This window comes from Leptosomus discolor, chromosome 1 (assembly GCF_034619465.1).
Source record: "Leptosomus discolor isolate bLepDis1 chromosome 1, bLepDis1.hap2, whole genome shotgun sequence".
NCBI lineage: Eukaryota > Metazoa > Chordata > Aves > Leptosomiformes > Leptosomidae > Leptosomus > Leptosomus discolor.
In genome coordinates, this window is record NC_141391.1 from 204,186,726 (window position 1) to 204,200,406 (window position 13,681).

The following is a 13,681-nucleotide window of genomic DNA, read 5'->3' on the forward strand; positions in this document are numbered from 1 at the left end:
ACACAGAAATTTGAGTGTTTAAATCCATTCACTTCAGAACAGACATCTCAGAAATACTAGAAGTTAATGATTTCCTTGAGATATTCTGCTTGCTACCATTAAAATACTTTCTAAAGCATATGATGAACAAAGGAAGGAAATGAAACTTCCATTGCTTTTCTTTTTAAATTAACAGTTTCATTATGTTTTGGTTATGTACATTATTTTGGTCCATTTACAAAGTACTTCCCTTAGAAAACATCTGTTCCAAAATTGTTCTGAAATATGTATTTTGTAAGTCTCTTAAAATCCAAAAGAACTTCTACCAAAGGATGTTACACATATCTTTTTTTAATCTCTTAATTTATGACCAGTGAGTTCCTATGTAATGGTAATTTTAAAGGAAATGAGTCAACGTTTTTTTTAAAAAAAAAAATATATATAGTTGCACACTGATGCCGCAGCCTATGATATTTTTAAAACTCTGTTGAAGTCCACCCTCTTCTCCCTCATCCCTAAAGGGACATACCTTCTTTGTTTTAGGATACTTAGTAGGGCATTTATTAAGTGCTTGAGCTTCTGTTTCAGCAACCATTTCTGCAACCACAGTTTCTGTTTCAGGCTCAGCTACCAGTGCAGCATTCTCAGTTTCATTATGTTGTGCAGTTACTTCCACGTCAGGAGAAGACGGCTGGATATCTGAACACATGCTGACAGTTCTGTGTCGTCTACGTTGTTGTCCAATGTGAGTTCTACTCCGCGAGAAGCTTTTTCTCTGCTTAGCTCTATTAACTTTGGCTGGGGTAGGCTTGGTGGCAGTTTCTTCTTTTGCTGGTTCCTAGTACAAAACAGAAGTCCAGTAAACAGATCCTAAACACATGCAAAGCTAGGTATCTTAAAACAAAATGTCAGCTCCCTTTACCGGATCTCATTTTTGTTGTTAGAACTACAGTATTTCAGGGATAATATTTCTGTCCTTCTTCAAGGCAAACAACAAGATTTCTTGTATTTTCCTCCCAAGCACCTGCTCTATCACTGGCAGAGTATTCACACACACCAGGCACCGGTCAAATCACCACAGGTTTGTGTAAGAACTGCCATACCGCACTCATTCACCCATAAGCTAGAAATCTTACTGCTGACATCGCAATGTCTTTCAGTCCAATATCCTTTCTGTAATTTATAATTTACTAAGTGTTTAGCATTGTCACAAAAGGTACTTAACAGCATGCTGACGGAAATCACCCAGGCCAACAATCTGAACTGAGAATCCGCAGGAGTATTTGCAAGGTAAGAAGCATACTAGCATCCAGCATCAACACGGTATAAAATTGTTTATGAAACATTAAGTATCACCCGCAAGAACTCAGAACAAACTATGCCTTGGTAATTCCTTTCCTTTAAGAGAAAATAAAGGATTATAATAATGTTCCCGAAGCAGTAAGTTTTTCTCCACTGGTTACAGAGGGTGCCTAAGGAAAGCCACCTCCTGGGACTGAAGTCAGAATAGGTAAACATCTCCTACCCTGAATTTCCAAGCAGACTGAATTACACAGCTGGTATGTGTGTGAACATTTGCATAAACTAATGTAACTGAAATTCTTCATAAACAAATTCTATACATATTTTCTTGAAAAAAATTAAATCAGAAGCTAACATAATGTCAAAGAACTATACAGATTTTTGGTCAAATATACTTGAGTTCAGAGGAAAAAAAAAAAAAACAAAACATCTTGGAAGTGCAGCTTGACATCCAAACCAATAAAATATATATGTTAAAAGCTAGCTTTAAAATAAAGTTCCAGATAGCTACCTGAATAAATTCAGTGTCATTGAGAATCTGTGCTTCCTTGCATTCTGATTTAACCTCAGTTTTTGCTGTGCTGATTCTTTCCAAAGCCTGTTCTCTTCTTTTTTCTCTTTTTTCTAGTCTGGCAAAAGCTTGCAGGATAGCTTCCATTTTCCGTTCTTCTCTTGTCTGATGGGTTTAATAATAATCACGATCAAGTTTCAGTCATAATCTTTTGCATATGTAAATACACACTTTTTTAAAGTACTTCAGAACATGTTCAGCGTATGTTGACGTGGAGATCAATTTCAGCAGAAGCTCAGAGGAAAGGGAGCTATTACAATGAGTGCAATTAGTATGGACTTCTGAAGAAAGGCCTGCATTCATACCAACCCTGACAACAAGAAGAAAGTCCTGCTTTGGATTTAAGAACTTGCTAAAAATAGTAATTTCCTAGTAAATCACTGGCCTATAAGCATAAAAACAACACATAGCTCTGAGCCACTTACTTGCATGTTTAGTATTTAAAATCAAGGAAACAGTAATGACTAGAAAGATATGAAATACCAATATGTATGTGAAACAACAACAGAAAGCTCTGACCCAATTTTCCAAGTGTCAAAAATGACATCAAAACATACAATCAACATCCAAACATCATTAATTCAAAATAAGATAACATGAGGTCACAGAGAAGCTAAATTTTCTGTCTTATCAGTAATTCAGGTTCTAGTGCTGTACAGAGGCAGATCCCTTCACCTGCACAGTCCTGCTCAAGACAACAGAGAGGTGGCAGAATTGGGGGCTTCTATCACAAACTTTTTTTTTTTAACAAATGCCTGTGGCTTAACAGTGCATTGATAACAACCACGTTTATAGCAAAGAAAAGAGTACCTGCAAATATATTGCTCATGAGTGAATGAGGAACCCAGTTTTGTTTTGCCACTGAACCTGCCTCTGTTGGCTTGGTAAAACGCAGGCAATGCAGTTATTTGCAATCCTCATAAGGGAGCTGGAGTAATAATTACATCTTTCACTACTACAGCAACTCTGCTGTAACCAAGTTTCACAGAGAGCTTTGCTCTACTAAGAATACAAATGTGAAGTGCCAAGAAATGTAGCCAAAAGAAAAAAAAAAAAAAAAAAAAAAAAGGGCAGCACATCCTCTGGAGCAAAAGCAGTACATCCAACAGTGATGAGAACTGTTCCTCAAAAGCATGACAAGACACTGTTGTATGTTAATATCAGAACTCATGCTGTCATTCTTCAGATTTCATATTAAAATACATATTTTACTTAAGCAGATTTTGCTTTCTGATGTCTAATAAACACAAGTCTCATCAGTGTTGCTTCTGACAGCTGTAAGAAATACTGACCAAGAGGAATGTATTATTTTAAGGTCTGGGCAGACGCAGATAGTATTGCTGCACCTTGAACTCCACTTATTAGAAGTTCTGTGAGCAAGAACAATAAAATGAAAGTTCCAAATACTAGTATTTCATTATACAACTTGGCCAAGATTTTGATTTAATTAGTAATTTCAAGTACCTCACATTTTGAATATCTAACCAAAAAAGCACATTTTAAAATTCCAGTTTTCATAACACTGTTCTACCAACTTCTGAAAATTAGCCTGAGGCTTTATAAGTTGGGAACTCAAAAAAAAAAAAAAAAAAAATTAGGCAGGAAACCTGACTCCCAATACTATCTATAAAAATACAAATAATAAGCAATAATAGAGCATAACAAAAATTAGATCTAGATAACTTCTACAATGTGTTTTTTTAAAGGCAATAAAATTATATACATTTGACAGTAAGAGCAGGTTTTTATCAGAAAGCAATCATCAAGCTAGATGAAACAGTCTCAAATAGCAATCCCTGCATTTCAAGTTGAAGTTCATGTAAAGATCTGACCTCATATATACTGATTCTACAAGCCTACAGAAAGACAGCAATTAGCATGGGAAGAGCAGGTGTCACTAAGCCTTAGTGACGACTTTAGGTAGCCACTTGCTTCCCAACTTACCATCTTCCTTTTCCTTTCTGCAATCTGCTCTTCTGATTCCATTTCTACTTCATTGCTAATGGGAGTTTTTTCTTCTATATCATCAATAAAATCTGGCTCCTGAAAGATGGAAATGACTGCTTTACAGAAGCTCTACTACTCTTGCAAACTAGGGAAAACTAAAAGCTTCACAGAACTAAGAATCCTCAGATCACTACATCAAAAGTAACCAAGCCAATAAATCAAGACAAAAATGTAAAACCCACTAATATACACTTGTACCTTTCTATAAACCTGTAAACAGAATCACCTGACTAGATCTTTTCCATTCTTAGCTAAGACACATCTGTATCTTTTCTCTTTAGCACACCGATCTTACTGAAACTTTGAGGTTCCATCCCCACTCCCCCACCCCACCAACCAAAAAATAAAAGTATCAGAATTAAACCTCTAAACCAATAGAAACTTTCGGGCAGTAACACTGGCCACTGATCTAGCCACTTTATAACCACTTAAAAGAATTAGGAGCTTTACAGTACACACCCACTAAAAAAAAAAAAAGTATTAATTTTGGTGAAATAGTAAGTCAAAAGAACGTTAATACAATTACATAGAAGCTCTTCTCAGCTTGAAAGTGTATTCTATTAGAATCACATTTTACACTCACTACAGAATCTAATGACAGTGCCATACCATAAAGAAACACAAGAGTTAGCAAACTAATAAAGGGTTTCTGCTTTGGGAGAAGAAAAAAAAAACCACCCCACACAATCCCCCAAGCATGAAACAGTAACTTTTAAGAGATAAGTCCTATACACAATTTCACTTTTACACGAAAGACCAGACAAAGGTTTTTTTAACATTTGTCTTAAAAGTACATCTACATTTTCCCATACACTTTCTTTATCTTAGCATTATATATTTCACCCCAAGAAAAAAAAAAAGCTATTAACTGACTGGCTTCTGAATTTACACACGTGTTTTAACAGCTTTATTCTCACAATTCCTACCATTCAACTCCGTTCTGGAAAACAAGACAAGCTCTCCTGTGACTATTCTATATAAACACTGTATATTATGTTAAAGCTCAGGAGAAGGTTCCAAATACCAGTTACCACTTGTTAAAAACAAAACGCACACACATAAAAAAATCACGTAAGATGAGAAAGTTTAATTGTTGCCTCTCTGGAGATCGTAATTTGTAACAGTCACATGCCATGCCTTCTGGACTTCCAAGCTATTCAACCAATAAAACCCCAGAACAATTTGATTATCTTATGGAAACTGGGGGTCAATATGCTCATTTTTACCTTACTTCCTTCACTCCTAAGTGACGTTAAAAGAACTAGGAAATGGCTCCCTCCCACTTTTATCTCTGCCCCTAAATCATCATCAAAAACCATCATATAAAAAAAAAAAGAAAACCACCAGCACCCCAAAAAGAAAGAAAACTCATGTTAAATATTGATATTTAACAGCTGCTCTGCAAAATTAAGTTAATTATTATCTCACGGCTCTCTCCCACCACTAGTTCTTTCAAACTGACATATTAAAAGAAAGGCTAATTTAAAACTGGCTACTTTGTACATTACCAGGTAGCTTTACCAACACTAACCACCTATTAGCCAGCATTTAGCTTTAAAACACACCTTCCTCCTCCTGACTCCCCAACTCCCCCAAACTCTAATAGAGCTGCAGCCAACACTTCATGTTCTGGGTTGAGTTTTTATTTGTTACAGGAGCAGGGCTACTCATTGCTATGGTTAAAATACTATGCTCCTGAATAACATATGCAACTAACCAAAAGACACTTCAGGGTGGACTGGGAGTTCCTGAAAGCATGACATGAGGCTTTCACATTAGAGATCTACAAAGAAATTCAGAGGAAAAATGTATAGTTAAAACTGGTACGGGAACCAACGTATCTTTAAATACAATCAAATATTAAGGAAAACTGAGAATAGTTTAAAAAATTCTAAACAGCTTATCCATCATTATGATTTTTGACATATCCACATAGCCCTTTTTCAGTGACTTGTTAAAATTCCTCTAGTAACTACAAAAGGAGAGTATTTGTGTTTAAAAGCTTTTCTTTCCGATCACCTGATGTCAATACCTGATTATTAGAAATGGACAGCCTGAGGGGAGAAAGCTTCCTTTGTTTATTATCTGCGATTTTCATTTTGGTGGCTGCTCCTTCACAGTCCAATGTGATGTTCTGATTTTGAGTCTCCTTCTCTCTTGAAACATCCTTCTCTTTCTTTCCCTTTTTCCTTCTGGTTTCATATCCAGTATTGATGTTTTCTGTAGGCTCAGAACGTCTGAGAACTGGACATTCAGGATTTTCTTTGAGGCAGGCACAATCCACTTTGTATTTACTAAAAGTAATTAAATGCAAGAAGGTGTATTTTGATTAGGCTGTACAGCACTGAGACTTTTCAATACTAAATCATACAAGCTGATACATGTTTCACATTAAACATCTGCTATGATGCAAACCAACCACATTAAAAGCAGTTGACTCAAGTTTTCACCGAGATATACAATATTGCTGTAATTCAAAAAAATCTCACCTACTAGTTAACAGAATTTGTGGCTGTTTGCCACATGGAATTCTTTTAAATTCAAGGTTAGTATTCACTTAAACGATGGAAGACATGCAAAACCTGAGTATATCCTGGGTGGAAATATAACCACTATATTAAAGATATTAGCAGACACAAGGAAGGCAGAGTTCTGGCTTTACACAAAGACAGTAAACACAATTTAAAGAAAAAGGACACTGGAAAGAACTTGGAGTCACTTTGTACAACTTTAAGTTCCACTAAGATACGTAGGAACAGTTACTCAAACATATTCAACTTACACAGGCTGTCAGCTGCAGGTACTAAACCACAACTACTACATACTTCTAAAAGGATAAATAACAAAACCCCAAAACCCCATCAACCAGGCAATTTCACAGGCTGTCTTCATGTGAGGGATGCAGGAGTACATCTACAACACTTAGCAGTGCAAGGCACCCTGAGGTAGTCTGAACCCAAGCTGGTTAACACAGGTAGTAAGTACTCCATGGACGTAACTAGTTCAGGTCCAGAAGCAGTGAAGGCACGTCTGCACAGCACTGCACCCAAGCTGACCTATGAGCAGACCACAGAAAAATGTATTACCTTGGTGTAGCAAAAGGTGAAACAGTTGGACTGCTTCTGGACCCGACCAAGTGCACCTATAGAAACAGGCTCTTCAATGCTTCAGCTCCCAAGGTCAGTATTAGCCTAGGCGTTCCTGCACAACATACCTACACCCCAGAACATTTCCTACTAGCCAAGAGAAATCATTACTAGATTGTATCACTCAAAGGCCTTATTTTGCCATCAGATTTCAAATAAGTGTTTGAATAACAGTTCCTACATATGTGAATGGAACTTAACCAATTATTTCCTTTACCATTTCAAAACAACGCTTACAGACACTGGCAACAGTTTATTAGAGCTTTTGCCAGTTCATCAAAGGAGCAGCAGTTACGTTCAGGAAAATGTGTAATACGTTACAGAACCTAAGGCACTAAGCAATCAGTATATTTGAACATTCTTACTCACATATTAAACAAACATGATTTATAACTAAATTGCAGACACAGTCTTCCTGAAGTCATCCTATAGAGACACTCTGAAATAAATAGGGCATTACCCAATAGTTCTAGATTTTCTTCCATCTACTCTCCCCACACTACAGGACACCTATATACAATAAATTTTCATAGTACATATTTATTCATATTCACCTAAGTTTGTATCTCTTCCACATTATTCGTAAGTAACTAAAACGTTGCTGAAGTCAGCAACAGATAGGCATTAATAAAAATACAGAAGAAACCCTGCCCGCACACACACTGTCCATTGTAAATGCAGTGCTTAAGGAGCCCTCTGTTATCAAAGCACACAGGAAAGTAAGTGATATAAAAAAAAGCCACTCTGAATCACAGTAGCTTAAAAAGCATAGATGTATTTTAGAATAGCATGCTCAAATACTTACCAATTTCCATAATCAAAATCAAACGCTATAGTAATCTCTGCTCCCTTTGGAATGTTATGGATGGAGTAAATATAAAGATGAATTGTTCCATCTTCAATTACATGCCTCACCTATATTCAAAAGAGTCACAGAATGTTAGGGATTGGGAGGAACCTCAAAAGATCACCTAGTCCAACCCCCCTGCCAAAGCAGCACCACCTAGAGCAGATCACACAGGATCACATCCAGGTGGGTTTTGAATGTCTCCAGAGGAGACTCCACAACCTCCCTGGGCAGCCTGTTCCAGTGCTCTGTCACCCTCACAGTGAAAATTTTCCCTTATGTTAATGTGGAACCTCCTGTGCTCCAGCTTGCACCCTTTGCCCCTTGTCCTGTCATTGGCCATCACCGAGAAGAGCCCGGCTCCATCCTCCTGACACTCGCCCTTTACATATTTATAAACATTAATGAGGTCATCCCTCAGTCTCCTCTTCCCCAAGCTAAAGAGACCCAGCTCCCTCAGCCTTTCATCCTAAGGGAGATGTTCCACCCACTTAATCATCTCTGTGGCTCTGTGCTGGCCTCTTCCAAGCAGCTCCCTGTCCTTCTTGAACTGAGGGGCCCAGAACTGGACACAATATTCCACAATAAGAACATTATTATATTACCATTAATTAATTTGGGTCTTGGTGGGGTTTTTTCTTGCCCCCCCCCCCTTTTTTTTTTTTTTTTAAAAAAAAAAAAAAAGTACCTGTATAAAAATTTTAGGGATTGCTCAAATTATCTGTTGGAAAACTTAAGGAAAAAGGGACTTCTAAGTAAATAAAACCTAACTTAACTTTATATACACTCACCTCCGCATTTGGTGTACATGAACGCCTGATGAATCGAGCTTCATTTCCGAAAGTCCTTGCATCAACACACATTTCTAGCCCATGGAATTTGGAATAAAACAAAACAAATGGGTATGGCCTGAAAAACATACAAGCAAACCAGAGTTTTATCATTTTTAAAGATGCTAAGTATCACTTATTCTTCACATTGCTTAGCTTTGTAACATGGTGTTTGGCACAACAGACCAAATTTGTGGGTTAACCTGAGAATGACACGTTTGCATTTAAGCCTCATGATTCTAAATGGTACATTCTCCAAATGTGTTCTCAGAATACCAGAAGTTTGAATTTAATTTAATTAAAATTCAATTCTTCTGCACAGGATCTAAGGGGAGGAACAGTAGCAGGGCAAGCCCTCGACATGGAAAACATAAGGTTAAGATTCTTCATCTTTCTTAAACTTTTCTTACGACGAGTCCCAAAGTGAAACTCACATAGAAATTCAAATGCCTCATAGAATCATCTGAAAAAAAATAGAAGAAAGTAACATCTCCACATCCCTGCCTAACACCTGCAGTATCACTCGCACCTGACCCTCCTGAAGGAAGGGGGCATCCCAATACTTTGCCAAGGCACACTAAGTTCTGTCATGACAAGTGCCAGGGAACCCTTCCATCTTTACTGAGCAAAAGCTGTGCTCTGTCCTCCAACAAGCCTCTTGCAACTTCCCAGGCAGGCGTGTCCATGCAGTTAATGGCAGCACTGAAAATCATCCACAGGAAGAAGGAAGCAGTCATACATTGCTCAGTAACTCAACCAACCAGAGAACTCTGGCAGTAAAATGGCCCCAAGCTGACCTGCATCCAATTCCGTTCTCAGCCTCGTGGACTTAAAATCTCACGAAAGAGAATGTCTTTGCCATTACCTTCTGAATTATTTTAGGATGGTAGAACCTGCCAATCTCTGGTTTAAGGTGCACAACTACCCAACTGAGAATGCAGGAATCCTGTAACCGGGGAAGAACAAAGAAAGAGAAAACTAACTCCTGAACAGATCTGTAAGGATATCCAGAAGAGAAGGGGGAGACCAGATTCCATCCGCAATTATTTTCAATCAGCCAACAGTAAAATGCAAGACACTGTTGATAACTTAGGACCCACTTGTACTTGAGGCAAGAGTTCAGCAAAACAGCATTTTAACAGTTACCTTATTAAAACATTTGTAATAAACAAACCTTTTAAAGAAATATCCATTAGCTTCAAACTGTTCCCTCAGCATGAACTTCCCTCTGTATTCAATAATAAGTGCATCAGGAGGCAAGTCTTTGGCAGCTTTTAAAATTTTCTTGTTTTTTTGCACGTAACTCTATAAAGATAAAAAGTTAATGTATGAAGTATCATTTTTCCATTATTATTAATAGATTATACTTTCACAACTACTAAACAATTCTGTATGAACTAAAACACCCTCCTTTTTGTAATTAAACCTCCAGACTGAACTGTCCTGTTCCCCTACCAATACAACTAATTATGTAACTAGAATTTAAGTTCAAGGAATGCTTTAGCCCTAGTTCTCCAATACATGGCTGAAACCAAACACATTCCTGTTGTCACAACTCAAGTACTATATCCCTTAGTGAATTTAACTGTCCCCACTACTAGGATGAATTGCTGCACTGTTTTGCGTAACACTTTCAAAAGGCTTCAATTCCTTCAAACCAAACAAAACATGCAGACATAAAAGAATGTTCGTGATTTATTTAAGCAAAAACAGAACAGGCAAATAACAAAATAATAAAAAAACGGAATCCTGAGAGAGTTTCCAAATTTATTTTCATATCTTTAGATAGAAGGATGGCTTTTAATTAAAAACCAATACATACCCTGACAATTAGTGAACTCACACCTCTCATAACTGTCATCGCCAATCAAAAAGGAAGTAGCCTCTATGCAGGCAAAAGGCTCTGTAAGCAGGGATATTCCTCTAAGGAGGGTGCCCCATATGCCATGATGGTCTTTGAGGAAAAGAAGCAAAGATGCTTCCATTAATCTGCTACAGTAACTACTCCTCAAGACTTCTGCTACAAAATGCTATGGTCTGTAAAATGATTCTGATTTTAAGATCATAATTAACTGATGTTAAAGATAGGAAAAGACATTGCACAGTTTCTTCATAAAGTAGAAATTACAGGATCACAAGAGTAAAAACAAAACAAACAAACAAAAAACCCCCACCAGTATGAGGATATCACCTACCATCAGAAACATCCTTCATGAACTAGCAAATTAAATTCTGTTCTGAGTACCTAAACATCCAGAACACTTAGGATATCTTAAGAGAAATGTGGACAATTAACATGCTAATACACATACCAGGGGAAAAAACCAAACCAAACAGCCTCCAACTTCAATACTTGTATCTACTACAACCACCCTTGAGATGGTTATAGCAGGTAACTATGAGACTCCTCACACATCAGCAAAGTTTACATTGTTATGTCCACCACAAGACAGACTAAGGACAATCCAATGTTCAGGCTCAGACTAACACTTTAGGTCTTTTTATGAGAACTGATATGCAAGTGTAAACATAGCCAGGGGCGATACAGGATGTACAAAAATGAATATAACCCTGATGCTTAGATCTGGTGAGACAACAAAATGAATGCGAAGTGTCCCACCCCACCACCTCTTTTTTTTTCCCTAAAAAAGGCATCTAACTGGGTATCTTTGTCACGGCACAAAGCCAGCATGCAATAACGCAACATGGCACGAATCATTACCTCTACTGGAGGTTTGAAAATCAGATTGCTGGTGTGGACTTCTTTTTTGTCATTTCCATTGCCTAATCTCAGAGCTATTTTTTGTGCCTCCCTCTGGACACCCTCACTGTACTGGTTATTATTTGCTTCTTCGTAACGATCCATCCATGCCTTGATTTTAGTTTCCCAGCCAAAGTTCGAACTGTCAGTAGGATCAATCTCTGGAGCTGAGCCCTGAAAATTAAAGTAAGTGACCAGATATTACAAGCTAAGAAAGAGATATTCAAATTAAAAAAATAAGCCTACAAGGGCAAATGTATGCCATAGATTTAAGGTTTGCCTTTTTTTTTTTTTTTTTTTTTTTTTAAAGAAGTCCAGTATAAAAGTCTGCATTACCTAAAAGCATTCCAGTGAATACAGTTGCATTACATTTGTCCTTTTAGGAATTTTAACATTTCATAAATATTGCCTAAGTTGGGGAATACCTTCTCGCTTCAACAGGGATTCTAGCTTTTAGTGGGATGAGACTGGAGACTGACACTGTTTCCTCCCACAACTGCACTGCATCATGAATCTGAGTGCAGGAGTTGGGAGGGTCAGACCTCCCTGCCTACTCAACTTTTGTGAACATATGCAAATATAAAGAACTCCAGCTTCCATCCCATAACAGGCAGATCTTTCAGCTTCAAGCATCATGCTGTATCTTTTCCACTTCACATCTTACTGAACTTCACTAATCCTACACCTACTATATTAAGATTGTGACTCTCATGTTATAGGCTTTGCACAGATCATTCTTCTCTCCTTATCTGCTCCTCACTAAACAATTTTGTTCTGCAGTGCTTCAGATCCTTTCACTTTTGAAGGAAGTGCCATTCCTTGTACCTCCAGACCTTACAAGCAGCAGCCAAGCTGCAACAAACCATCACTCCCTTTTCCATCCACCTGAGCAGAGACACTACTAAACATTAATAAAACAGCAAGTAGTTCAGCAATTCAATTTACCTGTTTACATACATTTCTTTTGTGCATCAAGAGAACCATACACAAAAACAACATTAAAAAATATGTGATGCTAAAAAAAGCCATGAAAAAACACAATGGAACCTTACAAACCCCATATTCAAAAAGCACAAAATAGAGGCTTTCTTCCCCAATCCTATCTTCACATCTTACACATTTGAAGTGTAAAATGCCTCACACTTGTTTTTATATATCCTAAGGATGAATAAACTATGGGAAATACCTAGTTTTCACACCATGCATATTTTTATCTCACAGAAAATTTAAAAGACTGCTCTAACACTTAAATCTCAGAAAGCAGAAGTCCCAACACAATTCCTTAAACTAGGCCAGCACTAGTGAGTGAGTCCCACCAGATGAATACACAAAGGTATGACAGAGCAGAACTGCTGGTTTAGCTTTCAGATACAATATAGCCATTTCATTCTTTACTGCATGCACTCAACTTTACTCCCTTGCCCAGCAGAAATGAGCCCAAATTCCTCCACTGGCTTTTGAAAACCAAGTATTCTCAGAATAAAAGTTTACACTATACTATTTCAGTTAACTTTGCAGGACATAAAGATGCAATACTTATACATTAACTTAAAATTACTGTGATGCATATGTTGCACATTAGTTACCAAGAGTATTTTAGTGCTTAATGTGTAGCCCCAACTCCTGATATTTCATGTAATTTAACTAACGTACAATCAACATTTAAAAGAAAAAACAAACAAAATCACGTTACCTTTACTCGTGAAGATTTCCTGGATCCTTCTCGAAAGGCCTGAAACAGTTAAACGTTTGTATTCTTCAGAGGAAATACAAAATCTCTTAATGAATTAATAGCTTTTCACTGTGGATCATTCTCAATGAAACATGCAAGATGATGACAACAGAACAAACTACGCCGACACCTCAAGAAGGCAACAAGTTACGTCTCACAAAATATGTTTTAAAAGCCAACTCAGCATTCCAACCCAAGTGCATAGTTGATGCAGGGGTACTTGAACTACTAGCTCTGACCTTTCTCCCATATTACAACACGACTCTCCAGAATTTCAGAATTCAGAGCAAAGTAACTGAAAAGTTACTTACAGAACACCCCATACTTATCAGGTAAACCTGTATATTCCCACATCCTTCACTACACTGTTGAAACTGGGGAAGGAGAAGCAGGTGTCACACATGTCCTATAACGTTAACTTTTGAAAGTAGTTTGTCATGCTACAACAAAATCTCATTCTTTAAATCATCTCACACTACGTTGGGAAGTAACAGAAGAATACGTGG

The 13,681-nt window shown here is 37.4% G+C and overlaps 1 protein-coding gene across 3 annotated transcripts in view; it reads right to left on the reverse strand.

Annotated features, from left to right (window-relative positions):
• Window positions 1-13,681, reverse strand: part of KMT2E (lysine methyltransferase 2E (inactive)) — a 63,491-nt gene that overhangs the window by 14,381 nt on the left and 35,429 nt on the right. The window contains exons 9-17 of one of the 3 annotated variants that reach the window (XM_086480719.1): window positions 13,137-13,175; window positions 11,405-11,617; window positions 9,857-9,987; window positions 8,644-8,761; window positions 7,811-7,920; window positions 5,892-6,153; window positions 3,797-3,895; window positions 1,793-1,957; window positions 509-817 (exon numbers count right to left, since the gene is read on the reverse strand). In XM_086480719.1, coding sequence (XP_086336845.1) covers window positions 509-817; window positions 1,793-1,957; window positions 3,797-3,895; window positions 5,892-6,153; window positions 7,811-7,920; window positions 8,644-8,761; window positions 9,857-9,987; window positions 11,405-11,617; window positions 13,137-13,175 — 1,446 coding nt within the window. Of the gene's footprint in view, window positions 1-508; window positions 818-1,792; window positions 1,958-3,796; window positions 3,896-5,891; window positions 6,154-7,810; window positions 7,921-8,643; window positions 8,762-9,856; window positions 9,988-10,504; window positions 10,578-11,404; window positions 11,618-13,136; window positions 13,176-13,681 lie in introns of those variants that run through there. The other 2 variants (XM_086480728.1, XM_086480734.1) reach the window with 2 other exon arrangements.